Genomic DNA, 22852 nt, shown 5'->3' with positions numbered 1-22852 from the left:
TCATGAAGAATCTTCAGCACACTTGCTTGCAGTATTCGAAGTTCACGTAATGCTTGACGAGTTGATTTAGATGAACCCCCATTGAAATGATTGCCAAACATGATCAACAGTTGCATCACTCACACAAGCACTTTAAGGACAACCTTCAACGCTGCCTGTTTCGTTAGACTTTGCATACCGTCACTTTATTGATTTAATGCCAGGACTTTTTTGTTCTTATTTATCTCTTATTTCTAATTTCCTTACTTTTTATGTGGTATTTATTTCATGACCACCCACACACACCCCTGACAGATTCGACATTGACACTGACACTGACAGAATCATTGAGATGCTGTAAGGTGCCTTGTATCCAAGGTCAGCAACTAACTCAGTAGGGTGTCTATTGCATGTTACCATCACTGGCAAAGAGTGTAGTGTGATTGATGTGTTCTTGTTCCCACACTACACAATATGGTGAGTCCATCCTCCCAGTACATAGATGTCACTAAAATTTCTGCTCATTCTGCTTCCACAATTGATTTTACTGCAGGCATTTAATGTAACTGTGTGTTTCCCTCTCAAGGTAGAATCTATGAATGAACAGCACATATCCTTGGTGGCCTTTGACCTGTATAAATATTATCCTGCCAGCTACTGTAATACTCCATTCACATGGCCTCATGTGCTGTTATATAGTCAGGTAACATTCACAGCTTTAAGTGTGATCAATTATACCTCAAACGTATTCCCTTAGTACAGTAACTTTGTTAAATGTATCTTATTGTTAAGATTTTTAACCTCCATATAAACTAAGATTAGAGGGCAGTGCTATTTTGTTTACCCCTTTTCTACCTGTATACTTTTACTTAAACTTTTAAAATGGTGGTGTTTCACCAAGCTCATTATTTCAGTCAGCATATAGTCTTTATGGAAACATGAGTTCTTTTAATATACCCTGCATAATCTCATATGTACACAATTTGTAGTAAAGAGGGCGTACTTGGCAGGGAAGCTACTAGATCTCATTGAAAATTATGGACATCCATACCTATTACAGAAGTAGAAGTACTTGTATGCATGTATGTATGTAAGGACGGATAGAGGGAGGGGGGGGGGGGGGAGGTCAGACGGACAGAGGTGGGGGGGGGGGGAGGTCAGACGGACCGAGGGGGGGGGGGTCAGACGGACCGAGGGGGGGAGGCCAGACAGACCGGGGGGGGTAGAGGCCAGACGGGCCGAGGGGGAGGGGGGGAGGCCAGACGGGCCGAGGGGGGGGGGAGGCCAGACGGGCCGAGGGGGGGGAGGCCAGACGGGCCGAGGGGGGGGGGGAGGCCAGACGGGCCGAGGGGTGGGAGGCCAGATGGGCCGAGGGGTGGGAGGCCAGACGGGCCGAGGGGGGGGAGGCCAGACGGGCCGAGGGGGGGGGAGGCCAGACGGACCGAGGGGGGGGGGGAGGTCAGACGGACCGATGGGGGGGGAGGTCAGACGGACCGATGGGGGGGAGGTCAGATAGACAGAGGGGGGGAGATCAGGTGGACAGAGGTAGGAAATGCCAATGAGCAAAGAGACAGGGTGAAGGAGTGGACAGAGAGACTGACTAATAGAAGACTGGAATAAATACATACCTGCGCAGTGCCAGCTACTATACAGCAACAAAACAGATTACTTAAGTCACATCCACATAAACTTCTAATCCTTTGAGTATCCCGACTATCTCTGTGAACAAGTTGCAAAGGAGCACCCTCCCCCCTCGGTCCGTAAAGTACCAAATATCATCTTGAACTGGAACAACTTCACTACATCCTTCATCAGAGGCTTGATTACTTATTGTCATTCTGAAACCACAATTCTTCCTACCCCTCCCAGAATGATATCCTGCTGTCCACCCAATCCATGGAATATCGTAGTCCACCCCTTTGCCACAACTATTCTCAGCTCTTTGTTATTTGGGTGGTACTGATATACCACATACACACATACCGGCTTGGTTGTGATATCTACTCCAAATTTCACATGGCCAAGCCTATCAACCAGGTGCCCATCCAAATGTATGGCAAGTTGTAAAACTGTGGTGAAGAGCAGAGTTCACACCCCAGACAGGTTGCAGAGCAGAGCATGCTCTAAATCAAATAGCTGCTTCACAACTCTTGCCATCCAGGTTCTTACGCCTTGTATCAACCACTCTGAATCAATCTCTGCTAGCCCTCTTCCTCCCCCACATCACTAATCTTGTGCTCATACCCTCTTTTGACACGTCTCTCTTCCTCTGTTCAACCTTCTCCTCCAAATTTACACTTCTGCATCATTGCACATTTGACATTACAAACAATTCCCCTGTCTCTGCTCACAGCGAGCTCGCTGCTGCTAATTCCTATACCATGAGCTTACTGCTCGTCCCCCCCAGCTGTTGGCTAATCTTCCCCAACTCTCCCTCCTGCTTCCCCTCTCCTTTTTCATCTCATCCATCATAACCATGCATGCTACTCAAGCATCAATGATTGTCCACTGTAGTTGGTGGCCAGAACCTCACAACCATGCAGAGGCAGGTGTGTGTGTGTGTGTGTGTGTGTGTGTGTGTGTGTGTGTGTGTGTGTTGCACATGGCATTTTCAATATCAGTGCATTTTATAACTTTTTATTATGCATTCCTTGATTGTCTGGTTCATAAAAATACTACAAAATAGCAGTAAACTTTATCACTCTAAATAATCTCTAGATACCTCGGTCAAAACCAATACATAAAAAAATGGGCATTTTAATTTCTATTTACAAATATTGCTTTACCATATATGAAAGAACTTCAAAAAGTATTCTAGATATGTCATCCCATGCTAAGCTCATTGGGCAACACTAGTGGCACATTGTCAGAAAAGTGTATATGTTCTGGGCTTCCTGCAGACAGTTCTGCTGTGGTGTGGTACAGGTAACAGGTGCATCACAGTGGCTGATGTGAAATGCCATTGCTACTGGAAACATCCTCTGAATGTGAAGTATGCTGGACAGTATAATTATTGTGAGTACAATGTCTAAACTGCACACAGGTTCACTGTGAAGTTCTGTGGGATGCAGACCAAACACAGTGTTTCCCTAAAAGATTGTCCCAGTTTCAATGATATATTGTAACAGTTTAACTTAGCCTATTTACAATACATTATACATAAAACTGATCATAAATTAACTTACTTTTTCTTACAAATGTTCAATATGTGCACCTTTAGTTACAATGCACACCTCCATCCTAAAATCAAATTATTCCCACACTTTGGTTAACATGTTCAGATTGAAACTTCCTGGCAAATTAAGACTTTGTGCCACATTGAGACTCAAACTCAGGACCTTTGCCTGTCACAGACAAGAGCTCTATCAACTTAGCTACCCAAGGTTGGGTAGTTCAGTTGCTAGAGCACTTGTCTGCAAAAGGCAAAGGTCCCGAATTTGAGTCTCAACCCGGCACACAGTTTTAATCTGCCAGGAAGTTTCATAACAGTGCACACTCCGCTGCAGAGTGAAAATTTCATTCAGGTTGAGATTAATCAAACATTAGCCTCACCAGTTCTGTGTCCCAACCCTGGCAAATCATTTGATGTTGATGGAACGTAGACACAGTCTTTCATAAAGTCCCAAAGGAAAAAAAGTCACATGGTATGAAGTCAGGTGAACATGGAGACCAAGGAAAAACCATGAGCAATCCAGTGCCCTGGGACTTTAACTTTCGATCACTTTTGTAAAAAGAAATGCCTAAGACAAATTTCATAACAATGAAAACAATTAATTACCGACAAATTTTTTAATTGGATAGATTAAGAAAGTCTACTCACTAAGTGGTGGCAGAACACACACATATAACACTGTTGTAACTGGCAAGCTTTCAGAGCCACTGGCTCCTTCTCCAGACAGAATGGTTGAAGGGGAAGGAAGAGGGGTGAAGGAAAATCACTGGAGAGGTGTAGGAAAATGTGTAGATTTTGGGAAAGTCACCCAGAACCGCAGGTCAGAGGAGACTTACTGCACAGGATAAGAGGGGAAAGAGTGATTATTGGGAACTGCATCGGACGAGATTTTGAAACCTGAGAGCTTAAAGGTGGAAGACAGGGTAATATGCAGACAGAGATTACTACATAAAAATCATACATGAGTTAATAAGAATGGAAAGCTACGTGCATTGTACATGACAGAGGTGGTAGGGTAGTGGTGAAAAATAGATGCATAAGACAATGAAAAATGCAGAAAACTAAAATGGAGTGAAGCAAAGAGTAGTTACAGTGAATAAATGCTGAGACAGAAGAAATTAACATAAATTAAGGCCAGGTGTGTTGCGAGAATCTAGGACATGTTGTAGTGCTAGTTTTCACCTACAGAGTTCTGTGAAACTGGTGTCTGGGGAAAGAATCCAAATGGCATGTTTGGTGAAACAGGCACCAAGGTCACGAACATCATCATGTTGTAGAGCATGCTCTGCACCAAGTTATTGCAAGTTACTAATATACACCCACTGCCTCTGCCCATTCATCCTAATTGATAATTGGGTGGTAGTCATGCTGATGTAGAAGGCCGAACAGTGTTTACATAATGGCTGGTATATGAGGTGTCATTTTGCAGGTGGCTCTCCCTTTGATAGTATATGTTTTGCCAGTTACAGGGCTATTATAGGTGGCGGTAGGAGGGTGCATAGGGTAAGTCTTACAGCAGGGATGGTCACAGAGGTAGGAACCATAGGGTAGGAAGATGGATGCAGAAGGAGCATAAGGTCTGACAATAATATTGCAGGGATTGGGAGGGCAACGGAAACCTATTCTAGGTGCAGTGGGCAAATTTCAAACAGAACTGATCTTATTTCAGGGTATGATTTTAGGAAATCATGGGCCTGTCAAAATAGCTGATTAACACATTCCAGATGACAATAATACTGTCACCAATGGTGTGCTCCAAAGCTGTTTTTTCGAGGGATCAGCACTACCAGGATTCAAAGTGATGGCCCAGGAAATCTGCTTTTTAACTATGCTGGTGGGGTAATTAAGTGCAATGAAGGCTGAGTGAGAATAGTGATTTGTTGCTGTAAAGAGTCTGAATCCCAACAAATATGTTCGCCTCAGATGTCTAGGCTGTACAGGAGGGAATGTTTGACATGAAAAGGATGGCAACTGTCAAAATGTAAGGACTGTAATTTGTTGGTAGGATTAATGTGGATGGAAGTGTGTAGCTGGCCTTCAGTGAGGATGAAATCAACATCAAAGAAAGTGGTGTGGGATTCGGAATATGACAATGTGAAATTTCACATCGAATCCTGGTACTGCTAATCCCGCTAGAAAACAACTTCGAAACACACCATTGGTAACTCAGTATTATCCTCATTAGAAATGTGTTAATCAGCTACTTTGACAGGCCCACGACTTCCTAAAATCATGTCCTGAAATGAGATCCATTCTGTCTGAAATTTTGCCCACCACACCTAGAACAGCTTTCTGTAGCCCGTACATGTCATTTACCAGTGGCTATGTAAACACTGTTTGGCCTTCTGCATCGGCATGACTACCACCAAATTATCAATTAGGATGAATGAGCAGAGGCAGAGGGTGTATACTGGCAACTCGCAATATCCAGTTGCAGAGGATGCTCTACAACATGACAATCGTGGCCTTGGCCCCTGTTTCACCACATGTGCCATCTTCCCCCAGACACCATTTCTCAGAACTCCGAAGGTAAAAATTAGCACTACAACATGTCCTTGGTTCTCGCCACCCATCTGGCCTTAATTTACATTAATTTCTTCCATCTCAGCGTTTTTTCACTGTAACTACTCTTTGCTTCACTCCATTTTACTTTTCTACATCTTTCATTGTATTACCCATCTATTTTTCACCACCCACCTCCCACCTCTGTTACATGCAATGCACTTAGCTTTTCACTCCTATTAACTCATGCATGATGTTTATGCAGTAATCTCTGTCTGCCTTTTACCCTGTATTCCACCTTTAAGCTCTCATGTTTTCAAATCTCATCTGATGCAGTCCACAACAATCAGTTTTTCCTTCTTGTCCCATACTGTAAGTCTCCCGACCTGCGGTTCAGGGTAACTTTCCCAAAATCTACCCCTTTTCCTAGAGCTCTTTCGTCCTTTTCCTTCGCCCCTCTTCCTTCCCCTTCAACCTTTCAGACTGAAGAAGGCGCCACTGCCTCTGAAAGCTTGCAGTTATAACCATCTTTTATGTGTGTGTTCTGCCCCCACTTGGTGAGTAGATTTTTTTTATCCATCCAATTAAACAAATACAGGTTTTAGGTTCACCTTCAAATTGGACAAAGAGCTGTTCTTGGAACATATCCAGGTAAGCCACATCCGCTATAGTAGCTTCAGCAGAAAATATATATATTGGTGGGTACACTTAATGTCAGGACACAGCACAGAAAACAAATAGTAGAAAAGCAGATGCCAGACAGATTCATAAGAAGAATCTAAAGGAAATGTAATTCAGCCACTAAAGAAGCAGCTTATAAAGTGATTGTTCACCCAGTTCTTGAGTATTCTGCATCAGTTTGGGACCCTTGCCAAGTAGGACTGACAGATGAGATAGAGGAGATTCAATGAAGAGCAGTGTGCTTCACCACAGGATTGTTTAGCCTGTATGAGAGCACTATAGAGATGCTCAAAAGATTCTAGTGCCAGATGCTACAAGAGAGGCAGCTTGCATCATAGAGATGCTTACTACTGAAATTTGGAGAGAGTACTTTCCACGAAGAGTCCAATAACATTTTACTTCCTCCCAGATATGTGTCATGATGGTTGGTTGGTTGTTTGAGGTTAAAGGGACCAAACAGCAAGGTCATCAGTCCCTTGTTTCAAATAGACTCCATTCTGCTAACGGGACATCTCAGTAGAGTCAGAAAAATAAAACGGATAAAGGGGAAACGTAAAAGGGCAGTCACGTTGTCATTAGTAAAAACAAATGAGGGAAGTTGGCAAGAGAACGAACCCAACACTATGCTGAAACAGCATAGGCAAGACCACCTGTGACTTAAAAGGTACAACTGCTATAATGCAGAAAGTACGTATGGGAATAGAAAAACTAACCAAGCCTTAAAAAGAAGGGGTGAAAACAGAGTAAAAGGGAAAGAAAAGAGGATTCCGGTCAGGGAGGTGAATCGGGAATCTCTGAACACTGCCTACAGTGGGAGACACCCAAACACTCACCGCCCTGCCCCAACACCAGAGGGAGATTAAAAACTTTAAAACTGAGAATAAAAACCACTCTCCCGGAGGAAACCTAGAACCAGAGAGACCATCCGGGAATCGTCAGCCAACATCAAAGGTAAAGTGTGGGGGAGTCTGTACTTAGCACGCAGAGCCAAAAGAAGGGGGCATTCAACCAAAATGTGGGCCACTGACTGGAAGGCTCCACAACCACATAGCGGGGGTGGCTCATCACGCAAAAGGAAACCATGGGTCAGCCTGGTATGGCCAATGCGGAGACGACACAGTGTGGTCGAGTCCTTGCGGGAGAGGCTAAAGGAAGAACGCCATGGGCCTGTATTCACCTTAATGGCACGAAGTTTATTAGACAGTGGAGTAGCCTCCCAAGAATTGGCCCATGACTGTGCAAAGTGGGATTTGATGTGAAGCCGTAAATCCGCTGCAGGAGGGGTTACAGAAAACGGGGGGTAAGTAACTGCTCCCCCAGCCAAACGATCAGCGAGCTCATTACCCGGGATACCCACATGGCCCGGGACCCATAGGAAGTCAATGGAACAAGCAGCACGGTGAAGATCAGCGAGATGGTCATGGATGGCAGAGACCAAGGGATGGCGCGAAAAACACCGGTCAATAGCAAGAAGGCCACTCATCGAGTCCGTACATAACAAAACGCGGTTGTGTTGGGATTGTTGAATAAAGGTAAGGGCCCGGGAAATGGCCATCAATTCCGCAGTAAACACCCCACATGAGGGTGGCAGTAGATGATTTTCCGTTCCAACAAAGGACGTGAAGGCATACCCAACATGATCAGCAGATTTAGAACCATCAGTGTAAAAAACAACAGCATCCCGAAACTCCCATAAAATTTGGCGGAAAAAGGAACGGAACACCACCGGGGGGATGGAATCTTTCGGACCGCGGCGGAGATCCATCCGAATTCGAGGCCGAGGAACTAACCAAGGAGGGGTGGAGGGGAGGGAGCGAGGAAGACAGGACAAAGAAGGAAGCCGAAAATCACGGGTAAGAGACGCAAGGCGCAGCCCAACCGGTAAACCCGCCCGAGGGCGGGAGTCAGGCGGGCGACGCCCATGGTCTGGGAATAGGATAGAATAGGAAGGATGAGCGGGTGAAGAACGGATAGTAAGGGCATAAGACACCAGAAGCTGGGACCGCCGAACAGAAAGGGGGGGGATCCCAGCTTCAACCAGGAGACTATCAACAGGGCTAGTAGGGAAGGCACCGGTGGCCAAACGGATACCACGATGGTGGACTGGATCCAGCACGTGCAGCGTGGAAGGAGCAGCTGAACCATAAACTTGACAACCATAGTCCAAACGTGACAGAACTAGAGCACGATAAAGACGGAGGAGGAGGGAACGGTCCGCACCCCAGGAGGAGTGGGCAAGGAAGCGAAGGACATTGAGTTTACGGAAACATCCTACCTTCAGGAGTCTGATATGGGGCAGCCAAGTGAGCTTGTTGTCGAAAAGAAGACCTAGGAAACGAAACTGTAGAACCACAGGCAATCTTTGTGCAGCGAGATAGAGCTCTGGATCAGGGTGGACCGTAGTACGGCGACAGAAGTGGACCACCCGCGATTTTAAAGGAGAGAATTGAAACCCGTGGGAGAGGGTCCATGCAGAGGCACGCCGTATAGCCACCTGGAGCTGCCGTTCTGCAGATGGCATCGAGGAGGAACTAACCCAAATGCAGAAATCATCCACATACAGGGCAGGGGCGACCAAGGGACCGACAGAGGCCACAAGTCCATCGATAGCAATGAGGAAAAGAAGGACACTCAAGACAGAACCCTGTGGGATGCCCGTCTCCTGGGTCCGTGGAGAACTAAAAGCAGTACCAACTCGAACTCTGAATGACCGATGGATCAGGAACTGGCGGATAAAAATCGGGAGTGGGCCCCGAAGACCCCACTGATGAAGGGTTAGTAAGATGTGATGGCGCCAGGCCGTGTCATAGGCCTTGCGAAGGTCAAAAAACACTGCAACCAAATGGCGGCGCTGGGAAAAAGCCTGCCGAACTGTGGATTCCAAGCGAAGTGAATGATCGATTTAAGACCGTCCCTCTCGAAAGCTACACTGGTAAGGCGACAAGAGATCCCGAGAGTCGAGGACCCAATGGAGCTGACGGGCTACCATCCGTTCAAGTAACTTACAAACAACATTGGTCAAACTAATTGGCCGATAGCTGTCAACAGATAGGGGGTTCTGACCAGGCTTAAGGACAGGAACCACAATGCTATCCCTCCACTGAGAAGGGAAGTCACCCTGGAGCCAGATACGGTTAAACACCCGAAGAAGATGGTGCCGTTGTGGAGCACTGAGATGTTGAAGCAGCTGGTTATGAATGGAATCTGGGCCAGGAGCCGTATCATGAGAAGCAGATAGAGCAGAAAGAAATTCCCATTCAGTGAAAGGTTCGTTGTAAGATTCTGACTCACAAGTGGTGAAACATAAGGTGACAGCTTCAGCCTGCTGTTTTTGATGAAGGAAAGCAGCTGGATAGGAGGCCGACGCTGATGCCACTGCAAAATGGGTCGCAAGATGTTCTGCGAGAACTAATGGGTCCGTACAAATGCCATCTGGGAGGTGAAGGCCTGGGAGGGTGGACTGCCGATGGCAACCTTGGAGAGAGCGAAGTGTAGCCCATACCCGTGACAGAGGGACAGTGGAACCAAGGGAAGAAACGAATTGTTCCCAACATATCCGCTTGCTCTGTTTGATTAAATAACGGGCTTTAGCGCGAAGGCGCTTAAAGGTAGAAAGGCTGGCTACAGATGGGTGCCTCTTAAAGTGTTGCAAAGCTCGACGGCGATCACGGATGGCAATGGCAATGGCCGTACTCCACCACGGGACTTGCCGACGACGAAATTGTCCAGATGAGCGCGGGACAGCAAGGTTAGCAGCGCGAACAATCGCGTCAGACACGTCACGTAGGACGTCATCAATACAACCCGACAAAGAGGGAGAAAACTCGACCTGTGCAGTATATAGAGGCCAATCGGCGCGGTGGAAAGACCAACGAGGTAACCTGTCCATCGGGGAGCGGGAAGGGAGCGTGATAATCAACGGGAAATGGTCACTATCACAAAGGTCGTCATGTGGCGACCAGTGTAATGAAGGGAGGAGAGAGGGAGAAGAAAGAGAAAGATCAATGGCAGAAAAGGTACCATGACCAGCACTGAAATGAGTAGGGGAGCCATCATTAAGAAGGCACAGGTCGTGGTCTGCAATAAATTGGTCGATAAGAAGACCTCGTCTAGATGGAAAGGCACTGCCCCACAAAGGATGATGAGCATTAAAATCCCCAAGGAGGAGGAAGGGAGGAGGAAGTTGCTGAAGAAGGGTGGTTAAGGCAGCAGGTGTAAGAGTCCTGTCAGGAGGGAGATAAAGATTGCATACTGTGACTGCAGAGTCTAAGTGGACCCTAACAGCAACTGCTTCCAATGTAGTTTGGAGAGGAATCCACGTGCTAGCAATGTCTGTACGGACCAACGTACAACGCCACCAGAAGCCCGCAAGGGTCCGACCCGATTTCGACAGAAAACACGGAACCCACGGAGGGTCGGTGAGTGAGCATCAGTAAAATGAGATTCCTGGAGAACCACACAAGCTGCTGAGTAGGACGAAAGAAGGGATTTCAATTCCGGAAGGTGACGATAGTAGCCATTACAATTCCATTGGAGAACCACAGAACGATGGTTTAAATGAGGGCTGAACACGCTAAATCCAGTCATACCGCCGGGTCCCCACCTGTCACCGACAAGGAGGGGGCGACATCCATAAACGACAGGTCAGAATCCGGTTGTGAAGCCGGGGAAGGGACCTCCGGTGACACCAGAGGCTCTTTGTCCCGGGACTTATGTTTCTTCTTCTTTTCAGGCTGAGATCGAGGAGGGCTGTGTGGCATAATGGAGCCAGCTGCAGCAAGATCAGGAACAGAAAGAGACCGGGCGACCTGAGGGCCGAGAGACCGCGGCTCTCGCGGTCGCCGCGCTGCAGCATCCTTTGACCTGGAAGGTGCCGGGAAGGGGCATCCCGGGAGAGGCGCCCTTGACCGGCAGACGCCGAAGGAGTGGGACACTTCTCCGGCTGGGGAGGGGGAGCGGCGCCCAGAGGAGAAGGTGTGGGAGCCGCAGGGGAGGGGGGAAGGAGAGGGGTCCGGGACGGGGGTAAGGAAGGGGGAGGAAGGGATGAAGATGTAACCAAGGCGTAACTAGATGTCATGGACACAGGGTGCAATCGTGCATATTTCTTACGGGCCTCTGTGTAGCTTAAACGATCAAGAGACTTATACTCCTGTATCTTTTTTTCTTTCTTATAGACTGGGCAATCTGCTGAACGTGGAGAATGACTACCATGACAATTTACACATACAGGAGGGGGAACACAGGGACTCCCCTCATGGAGTGGACGTCCACAGTCACCACAGAGAGGGTCCTGGGTACAGCGAGAAGACATGTGGCCAAAACGCAAGCACTTAAAACACCGCATAGGAGGTGGGATGTACGGCTTCACATCACAGCGATAGACCATAATCTTAACTTTCTCAGGAAGGGTATCCCCTTCAAAGGCCAGGATAAAGGCACCAGTATCAATACGATTATCTTTAGGACCCTTCTGAACACGCCGAACAAAGTGAACACCCCGCCGTCCGAGATTGTCCCGAAGTTCCTCATCAGTTTGAAGGATGAGGTCTCTGTGAAAAATCACACCTTGTACCATATTTAGAGACTGGGGAGGGGTAATGGACACGGGAATTGTGCCAAGATGGGTACAGGCACGAAGGGCCACAGATTGGGCAGCAGAAACAGTTTTTATCAGTAATGAACCCGACCGCATCTTGCTCAGGGAGTCCACTTCGCCGAACTTGTCTTCAATGTGTTCCACAAAGAATAAAGGTTTGACACCGGTGAAAGTATCTCCATCAGTCCTGGTGCAAACTAGATAACGGGGGAAAGGTTTTGCCCCTAGACGACGGGCCTGACCCTCCTCCCAGGGGGTAGCCACGGAAGGGAAGGCCGAAGGGGCAAGAGAAGCAGCACTTGAGGAATCAGTACCACGCAGAGAGACGGCCGCAGAAGAGCGGCCAGAGGTTTGGACCCTTATGCGTTTCATCTGCATAGCGTCCGCCCTGATACCACCCACTCCGATCAGGGGCTCTCCTCACGGGCGCCACCCAGCCACAGCAAGGGCCGTCTGGCACGGCGGCCATTGCCGGGAGTTCCGATGCTCCAGGATGACGAGCAACCACTCCAAGGCATGCATGAGGAGGTCACAGCTCAGGTATCAGAAGTGTGATCCCTGTGTGTTCAGGGGGCTCAACCAAAAGGGTACATAGCGACCCCACCACACGGGCTGGCTACCGTGCTGGCTATGCACCCTAGCATCAGACAACGACGTAGAAGAAAAGGTGGAATATACTAGGAGGGCACACGTCGGAGACACTAGGTAAGGTGCTCTTCCCCAAATGGCTCACACTACGGAAAGAGAAATTTTGGAATGGAGGTCAAACCCCAGAGGGGGACCAAGGAATGCCAAAAGGAGGAGATGATTACGCAACAAAGTCAGAGTGTAAAACCAACAGAACCAGGAGGATAGCGGAGGCCAACATAATCAAGGACACCAATAGAGGGAGAGGAGAGGGCGAGGGGAAAGGGGTATGGAGGGGAAAGGAGGGGAAGGGAAAGGAAATGCAGCCCGGGAGAGAAAGAAGGCTGCAATGGCTCGGGGCCCCGTGCTCGCCACGCACGTATCCACGAAAGAGTTGTGGACCCCCTGGGGGGTATGTGTCATGAAATGACCACAAGGAGAAAATTCAAGACATTAGAGCTGGTTGGTTGATTGTGGGGGTAAGGAACTAAATGAGGTCATCAGTCCCTTGATCTATTAGTGGTGCATCCAGAAGTAGAGACATCCACTGAGAACATTTTCTGATGTAGTCAGGAGATTCATAACAGTGAAAGTAAGAAGTCTAAATGTTCTGTACAATCAATAATAAAAGCAAAAGGAGATAGGGAAGTCAGCAAGTGGGCATCCCCAGGGCTCTGCATATGACAGGAAATGTCCCATCCACCCAAAGCTGTTCCATCCAGTCCACTACAGTCAAGAGAGCCCACTATTCAACAAAGTGCAACACCCAGATTACACAGAACAACTGCTGGGATAGAAACTGAGAAATAAAAATTGATAGAGGGTCTTGAAAGCCCCAGTCATGGATGGTGAGAAACCTGATGTCACCAAACAATATCATACGTCTGTGACAAGGTGTTGGCTTTTAGGAAAAACCTGTCAGATTGCTGTTTACAGCTTAAGCAGATGGTCATTTGTGGTTCATCCCTCCCAGAAACTGCACTGACAGGGAGACAAAAGTTCCCAAAATTCAAGAATCCAGCATAATCTGTGGGCAACCTCCTTTCAAGCAGCTAACAGAGTATGTTGATAATGACAATCAGCCAGTAACTGTCAAAAGATATTGGGTTTTTGCCTGGCTTAAGGATTGGGACAATTATGCTACCTTGCCATTGTGAGAGGAAGGGCCCTTTGAGCCAAAGATGGTTGAAGACCTGAGGAGATAATGCTTTTGAGGAACATCTAGATACTGAATCATCTGATTGTGAATTGAATCAGGGCCTGGGAGTGTGTTGTGGGCCAAAGTAAGAGCTGGAAGTAGTTTCCTGTCAGTTCATTGTTCAGTATAGAATTCAGCTTGATGGGGAGTGAAACATAAGGGGATGTCGTTAACATGTCACTTTTGCAACAGAAAGGTAGTTGGATATGTATAGGAAGACAATGACAATGCTGTCACAGACTGGGTCACAAGGTGTTCTGCAAGACCTGATGAACTGATACAAAGGCTCAGTGTGATGGTTGATTTGTCTGGTGGTGGCAAGGAAATGACTGGAAAGTGGTCACTGTTACATAGGTCATCATGTAGTGACAAATGTAGCAATGCTACAAGATTAAGGTATGAGATCATTAAAGTGAGAGCAGAAAAGGTACCAGGAGTTGCACTGAATTGGGTAGAAGAACCATCACTGAGGAAGCACAGGTAATGATCTGTGAGAAGCTTGTCAATCAGAAGGCCCTTATCTGATGAAGTACTCGCTCACAGGGAGTAGTGTATGCTGAGGTCTCCAAGCAAGAGAAAAGGGGAGCTGGTCATGGGAAGTACTCGGATTAATATGGACCCATACCAGACATGATTAACAGGGGATATTGAAAGTATTCAGACAGGGGCAGCACAAATGGTCACAGTTTTATTTCATCCATGGGAGAGTATCACAGACATACTGAAGGAATTGAACTGGAAGGCCCCTGAAGATAGACAAACTATCCCGAGAAAGTCTATTAACAAACTTTCAAGAACCAACTTTAAATGATTACTCTAGGAATATATTGCAATCCCCTAGCCTATGTAACACTCACATAGAGATCATGAGGCTAAGATTACAATAATTACTGTACGCACAGAGGCATCATTCTTCCATGATCCATAAGTGAATGGAACAGGAGAAACCCTAATAACTCTTACAATGAGACACACCCTCTGCCATGCATATCACAGTGGTTTGCAGAGTATAGATGTAGATGTAGATGTTATGATCCCCAGATACAAGCATTATGGGTATTTACCTTATCACTTTGATGAAAAGTTGCCTCATCACTGAAGTCATCTTCCCCCTGCAACATTCCACTTACGCTGTTGTACCACCTGTACCCAGTTTGGATATACTTGTGTAAAGGTTCTGTTAAAACCTTCCACACTGTCATCTTTGGCAGCTGAACTTCAAGACTTGCTTTCCAAATAGACTTCTTAGGACAACTAAGGTATGATGCTCTGACATGGCCAACATCCTCTTCAGACCAATAGACTCCTTGGTCACTCCATGCTTTTCTCTTTACATACATGTCCAGTCATTTCAAACTTACTATACCACCAGTAGACGTTTTTGTCACATTGGGGATCACAATTAAACTTTAAATGAAATGCATGCTGAACTGAAATTACAGATTCACTTTCTGTAAACTGCATAACATGAAACACTTTATACTCAGAAGTACCCATTTTGTTTAGGTGGTGCTAGCAGGAGAACATCATATGAGTACTTGTAGATTTGCTTATCTAAAACTGTGAGCTACTCATAAATTGTGACATTTAACCAAAACTCTACAATGCTTACAGTTGCTACTATTAAAATTTATAACTGGCACATTCTTTCATGGGCACACTGTACAATGTCACGACCACCCAGAGCAAAACAGTGCCAACAACTCCTTCAAGGCTTCAAAACACAGGTGACACTGGTTGGGAAGAAAGGCCATCAAAATTGACAACACACAGTGGTGTACACATAATCGAGGAATTGATTCATAGCTATCGCAGATTTTCTGATAATGAGGGTTATCACACAGAATTTCTCTAATAGCTTTGCCAGTGAGGAGCAGATTTCTATCATCAAGGAACTGAAATATTGGTAGTCTGTTTGCAGAAACTAGGTGACTGTGTTGCAAAATTGTGTCTTGTATCATTTTGAAGTGTACAGCAGTATTCAATAGAAGTTGCTTAGACTGCCATAATACAGTGTAACCTACTTTTAGAAGTCACCCCGTACATAATCTATCTAAATTACACACACTATTGTTCCAGGGTGTCCATATTTAACAATTTTTTTAAGAACTAATGCTCAAAATATCCATCATTATATTTCCAACTTCCAGTTCATTCATATTCTAAATATTACAGGGCAACCAAACCAGGTTCTTAGTTTCAGTCTCCTCTCTATACTTTAAAAAAAGTCCATTGAGTAAATTTAAAGTTCAAATTTCATATAAAAACTGGATACACCAATTTGTTGTATCAAAATACTAACCCACAATTTGTTGCTCTCTTTATGTGTGTTGTGGCCGCATCAGACACATGCATGTAAGCTGTAAGAAATTGAGAAACATTCTTAGTGGCAAATCAATACAAAGTTTTAGTAGCATGACAAATGGAAACTTGCACAAGTTATCTTATACACAAACTTACTTCCTGGGAAAACTGGTACATTTAAAGAAATTTAGGCAACTAAAAGGCCAAAGGCAAACACAAACCACACTACAACTCCAGTTTCCTTCAACAGATGTTTGAAGTCTGTAACATTGAAACAGTTGGTACAATACAATGATTTGTGTATGATTTCAGGATTGGCAACAAGAGGAGAAAAGCTGACAGGAAATTGTCTGTGGTAACTACAACCGTGTGTGCAAGGAAGAAAATAAAATAAAAATCATTTTATCCTCTAATCAGTCTGTGCTTGATTAAAGTCATATAATATTCTGATAAAGTGAATACAATAAAAAAAGCTTTCACTACTCAACCAAATAAAACATGGTGAATAAAGAAATCATTCAACCTCCTCATAAAACTTCTAAAAACATATAGCTTTGCTACACACACACACACACACACACACACACACACACACACACACACACACACATCACATTTCCATTGAAGTTATTGGTAGGAAGGAAGACTAGTGTTTAATGTCCTACTGACAATGGGGTCATTAAAAATGGAGAACATTGTGAGAATGAGGACTGACAGGAATGGATATTGTCCATTTCTTTTCGAAGGAATTACCCCAGCACTTTCTTTGAGCGATATGCAGAAACCACACAAAACCCAAATACAGATGGCCAGACAGTTACTGAACCCTAATTGTCCTCAATATGAATCCAGCATGTTAACAAATGTGAAGACATTAGAGAGATCAAAATATCAAACATACAGCAGTGAAAGAATTCACTGCATGTGGATTTTCTACCTAGGAAATCCCCTAAAACTGCTTAAGTCCATGGGATGAAGAGGACAGAAGTAAATTTGTAAATGACTGTCAGGTAAGTGGGTTTTTTGGCAGACAACAGCTTCCCCTATTTTCCAGACCCTCAATGTGTAATTTCTTGCTATGTCTTCACCGAAGACAAAGTTTCGATCCCAGAGGTGCTGCACCAAAATTCTGGCTGTCTATTTGCTGAAAAGTATCTCTAACAGTGTTAAAAGCAAGTTAAGTTATAGTCAGCCCAACTTTTCTTGAGACGTGAGCTGTTCAGAATGTGGAGAGGGAAGGGGTTAGCAATTTTGGAGCCCTGGGATGTGAAATGTTGCAACAGGTAATGAGCGAAGACCTTACTCGGTGCTGACAAAATTTGCAGCAAGTGATATGTTCTGACTTCTTCCTGTGTTAGAAATGATGCACGGAGAAACATAAGGTAGAGAAGGTAACTTAGCAGGTGAATGTGGATTGGGGGTAAGAAAATAAGGAGGAAGCCGCCTGGTATAATTTTGCACAGAGCACAACTTAATCATAGCTAACACTTGGTTCAAGAATCACAAAAGAAGGTTGTACACATGGAAGAAGCCTGGAGATACTGACAGGTTTCATATAGATTATATAATGGTAAGACAGAGATTTAGGAACCAGGTTTTAAATTGTAAGACATTTCCAGGGGCAGATGTGGACACTGACCACAATCTATTGGTTATGAACTGTGGGTTAAAACTGAAGAAATTGCAAAAAGGAGGAAATTTAAGGAGATGGGACCTGGATAAACTGACTAAACCAGAGGCTGTACAGAGTTTCAGGGAGAGCATAAGGGAACAAGTGACAGGAATGGGAGAAAGAAATACAGTAGAAGAAGAATGGATAGCTTTGAGGGACGAAGTAGTGAAGGCAGCAGAGAATCAAGTAGGTAAAAAGACGAGGGCTAGTAGAAATCCTTGGGTAACAGAAGAAATATTGAATTTAATTGATGAAAGGAGAAAATATAAAAATGCAGTAAATGAAGCAGGCAAAAAGGAATACAAACGTCTCAAAAATGAGATCAACAGAAAGTGCAAAATGGCTAAGCAGGGATGGCTAGAGGACAAATGTAAGGATGTAGAGGCTTATCTCACTAGGGGTAAGATAGATACTGCCTACAGGAAAATTAAACAGACCTTTGGAGAAAAGAGAACAACTTGTATGAATATCAAGAGCTCAGATGGAAACCCAGTTCTAAGCAAAGAAGGGAAAGCAGAAAGGCGGAAGGAGTATATAGAGGGTCTATACAAGGGTGATGTACTTAAGGACAATATTATGGAAATGGAAGAGGATGTAGATGAAGATGAAAGGGGAGATACGATGCTGCGAGAAGAGTGTGACAGAGCTCTGAAAAAACTAAGTTTAAACAAGGCCCTGGGAGTAGACAACATTCCATTAGAACTACTGGCACCCTTGGGAGAGCCAGCCCTGACAAAACTCTACCATCTGGTGAGATGTATGAGACAGGCGAAATACCCTCAGACTTCAAGAAGGATATAATAATTTCAATCCCAAAGAAATCAGGTGTTGACAGATGCGAAAATTACCAAACTATCAGTTTAATAAGTCACGGCTGCAAAATACTAACATGAATTCTTTACAGACAAATGGAAAAACTGGTGGAAGCAGACCTCGGGAAAGATCAGTTTGGATTCCGTAGAAATGTTGGAACACATGAGGCAATACTGACCCTGAGACTTACTTTAAAAAATAGATTAAGGAAAGGCAAACCTACATTTCTAGCATTTGTAGGCTTAGAGAAAGCTTTTGACAATATTGACTGGAATACTCTCTTTCAAATTCTGAAGGTGGCAGGGGTAAAATACAGAGAACAAAAGGCTATTTAGAATTTGTACAGAAACCAGATGGCAGTTTTAAGAGTCGATGGGCATGAAAGGGAAACTGCGGTTGGGAAGTGTGTGAGACAAGGTTGTAGCCTCTCCCCGATGTTATTCGATCTGTATATTGAGCAAGCAGTAAAGGAAACAAAAGAAAATTTCAGAGTAGGTATTAAAATCCATGGAGAAGAAATAAAAACTTTGAGGTTCGCTGATGACATTGTAATTCTGTCAGAGACAACAAAGGACCTGGTAGATCAGCTGAATGGAATGGCCAGTGTCTTGAAAGGAGGATGTAAGATGAACAACAACAAAAGCAAAATGAGGATAATGGAATGTAGTCAAATTAAATCAGGTGATGCTGAGGGTATTAGATTAGGAAATGAAACGCTTAAAGTAGTAAATGAGTTTTGCTATTTGAAGAGCAAAATAACTGATGATGGTCGAAGTAGAGAGGATATAAAATGTAGGCTGGCAATGGTAAGGAAAGCGTTTCTGAAGAAGAGAAATTTGTTAACATCGAGTATAGATTTGAGTGTCAGGAAGTCGTTTCTGAAAGTATTTGTATGGAGTGTAGCCATGTATGGAAGTGAAACATGGATGATAAATAATTTGGACAAGAAGAGAATAGAAGCTTTCGAAATGTGGTGCTACAGAAGAATGCTGAAGATTAGATGGGTACATCACATAACTAATGATGAGGTATTAAATAGAATTGAGGAGAAGAGGAGTTTGTGGCACAGCTTGACTAGAAGAAGGGATCAGTTGGTAGGACATGTTCTGAGGCATCAAGGGATCACCAATTTAGCATTAGAGGGCAGCGTGGAAGTTAAAAATCGTAGAGGGAGACCAAGAGATGAATACACTAAGCAGATTCAGAAGGATGTATGTTGCAGTAGGTACTGGGAGATGAAGAAGCTTCCACAGGACAGAGTAGCATGGACAGCTGCATCAAACCAGTCTCAGGACTGAAGACCACAACAACAACAACAACAATTATATCAAGCCCACAGCACAAGATTAAACAATAAGCAGTTCAATGCATATTGGCTACTGCAGTATACATTGGCAGCATTAGCTCTCATCATGAAGACTTTTGAATTCTATTGACAAGTTTGTATATGGGCACCCTCCTGTAGCATTACTTTTCCTCAACAGAAGCAGTCGATACCGGACATATTTTCGAATTTTGAACAGGATAATATTATCTCAGCTGTGTTTCTAAAAAATTTCATACGATTTTGTACACTCTGGGTTGTATTACACACTAAAATGTATAAAAATTAATTACTCTATTTTCGTTGCTATGATTGAGATGTACTTGCTCTGTATGTATAGTTATTTTTTTTTTTTTTTTTTTTTTTTTTTAGATACATTTGAAGTTAAGAAGTATTTGGCACACTTAAAATTTCTATTATTAATTATGCAATCTGATGCTATTATGTTTTTTCTGGATTCATTTATAAAATAATAATATAAATTAATAGAAATTCATTTGTCAAGAAAATTTGTAAACCCTTGGAACATCATTACTACCGCAGAATGAAGTAGTAGTGGGCATGCCTCCTATGTGATCGGATGTGTTTTTATATTTGGCAAGAACAATATAATTTTGGCTTTGTTAATGTGAAAATTCAAAAGACAGTGTGATACAGAGAAATGTGAGAGAATAAAATATTTGTGAAAAAAAATACAGTGTAAGCAATTCTTCAAAGTTAATTATGTCAATTGCAACCATGAGATCCCAAAATGTGAAATTTTCAGCTTCAAGAATCAGGCCCTAGACGTGAAGAACTGGAGCCAACTATGAGAAATGAAGATAAGTAAAAAGTTTATTGTAAATCTTACTCCTCTCGTAACTTATTACAAGAGTTAACCATAAAGACAGTGATAACAACAAATTGTGGGAGGGGTGATTACAAGTTCCAAGCAGTATTACAGGACTCAGACCTCAAGAAATGTTAGACTATATATCAACCATATTGCTTGTAGATAGCAACAATCGATCTTAGGCAACATAGAAGGAAATCCTATGGATTTCCCATCTGTTCTCCAAGTGTATTCTCTCTAAAATGCACGTTTTTAGGTATATGAAATTACAGGTTTGGCACAAAAAAGCTACAAAAATTAAAATATATTTTACGTAAACAGTACAAAAGTTTGATTTTGATTGAATTCACACTGCATAAAGGACAGATATTCAAAAATTTTAAACCCAATGTTATTAAAGTTTTAAACTTGTCCTTTCATAAAACCTTACTAAAATATTTCTCCATAAGAAAGAAAGCAGACTTTCTGTGTGTTGGACATGGAATTTCTAACAATTCATAACACTCATTAAACAGAATATTTTGAGCCTTAATTTAAAAAATGAGTACAAATTATATAAACGTGCCATATAATATATTTGTTGCAGTATTGCCACCATTACTTCTTTAAGAAAAGCTATACATCTGATTGCATTATCAGTTGTGGGAGATTATTTTGGGTGATCCTCCAATGACACCAAAACTGCGCTAATGCTGGTGGTTAATAGAGAATCTGTATGACTGTTGAATTTACAGTTTGTCACAGGCATTATTTTCGACACATGCCACCCCATAATAGTTACGCATTATTCTGTGAAACAATCACAGATATTCCAGAAAGTGTGTCTCAGACATATCCATGAGAGAATGCTGTGACAAAGCAACAGACTGTGATTTATCAACCATCCCTATATTTCAGAAAGTCTCTCTCACAAATATCCATGAGAGAACACCGTGACAAAGTAACAGACTATGATTTATCAACCATCCCTATAGGTAATTGTATACCAGTGAAAATGTACACCTGTTGTCGTCGTTTCAGTGCTTAATTTTAATTCTTTTCTTCCTTTTACAGCCATGGTGATTTTTCTCCAGCTATTTTCATATATTATGATACTGAGAGAGATGTCACTTATCCTTGAACCAATGGTGAGGAAAAACTGAAAGCATTAAAAGAGCTTTGGACCCCACCAAACACTTTCAAGTTTCCAATCACTGGCAAGAAGCAGCTTTCTTTTCAGCATCATTTGACTACCAGACACTTATGGCTTGCATACTGAAACATCATGCAGGGAGCATTTTGAAAAGTATGTATTTACTTTTAAAAATGCACAGTGGTTGTGGTCTTCAAGTTCTTGGAGGCTTAATTAGTAAACCATTTACTAAATGGAAGAGAGCTTCAGAGAGCTTTTATTAGACTACAATAAGAAATATCAAAAATCAGCTGTCAAACAGGCAGCAAATTTTGAAGTTTGTGGAGGGTAAGGCTCTCGATGTTATGGAGATGATCGATGTAGAAAATAGTAAAGTCACTGCAAAGAACAGAAAAAGATTAATAACTATTGTGAAAACAATTCTTCTGTGCTGAAGACAAGAAATTGTCCAAAGAGAATGCTGGGATTCTGGAGAAGTTGGAATAAATGAACCTGCACATATTATTGTTGTCGTTGTGGTCTTCTGTTCCACCACTGGTTTGATGCAGCTCTCCATATTACTCTATCCTGTGCAAGCCTCTTCATATCTGAACAACTACTGCAGCCACATCATTCTGAATCTGCTTACTGCATTAATCTCTTGTCTCCCTCTTCAATTTTCCCCCCTACATTTCCCTCCATCACTAAACTGGTGATCCCTTGATGTCTTAGAATGTGTCCTACCAACCAATCCCTTCTTCTAGCCAGGTAGTGCCACATATTTCTTTTCTTCCCAGTTCTATTCAGTATCTCCTCATTAGTTACATGATCAACCCATCTACTCCTCAGCATTCCTCTGTAGCACCACATTTCAAAAGCTTCTATTGTCTTCTTGTCTGATCTCTTTATCATCCACATTTCATTTCCACTCAATGCTAAACACCGAATACTTTCAGAAAAGACTTCCTAACTCTTAAATCTATATTCAATGTTAACAAACTATTCTTCTTCAGAAACACATCTTTTACCATTGCCAGTCAA

General features: G+C 43.5%; 1 protein-coding gene across 1 annotated transcript in view; it reads right to left on the bottom strand.

Moving 5' to 3' along the window:
* LOC124804830 (modular serine protease-like) overlaps positions 1 to 22852 on the bottom strand; it is a 269364-nt gene that overhangs the window by 186517 nt on the left and 59995 nt on the right. The window contains exon 2 of the mRNA XM_047265176.1: positions 16058 to 16115. Coding sequence (XP_047121132.1) covers positions 16058 to 16115 — 58 coding nt within the window. The remainder of the gene's footprint in view (positions 1 to 16057; positions 16116 to 22852) is intronic.

Source organism: Schistocerca piceifrons, chromosome 7 (assembly GCF_021461385.2).
Source record: "Schistocerca piceifrons isolate TAMUIC-IGC-003096 chromosome 7, iqSchPice1.1, whole genome shotgun sequence".
In the NCBI taxonomy this organism is placed as follows: Eukaryota; Metazoa; Arthropoda; class Insecta; order Orthoptera; family Acrididae; genus Schistocerca; species Schistocerca piceifrons.
The sequence above is the reverse complement of the archived record's forward strand: the minus strand, read 5'-3'. Positions and strand labels throughout refer to the sequence as shown.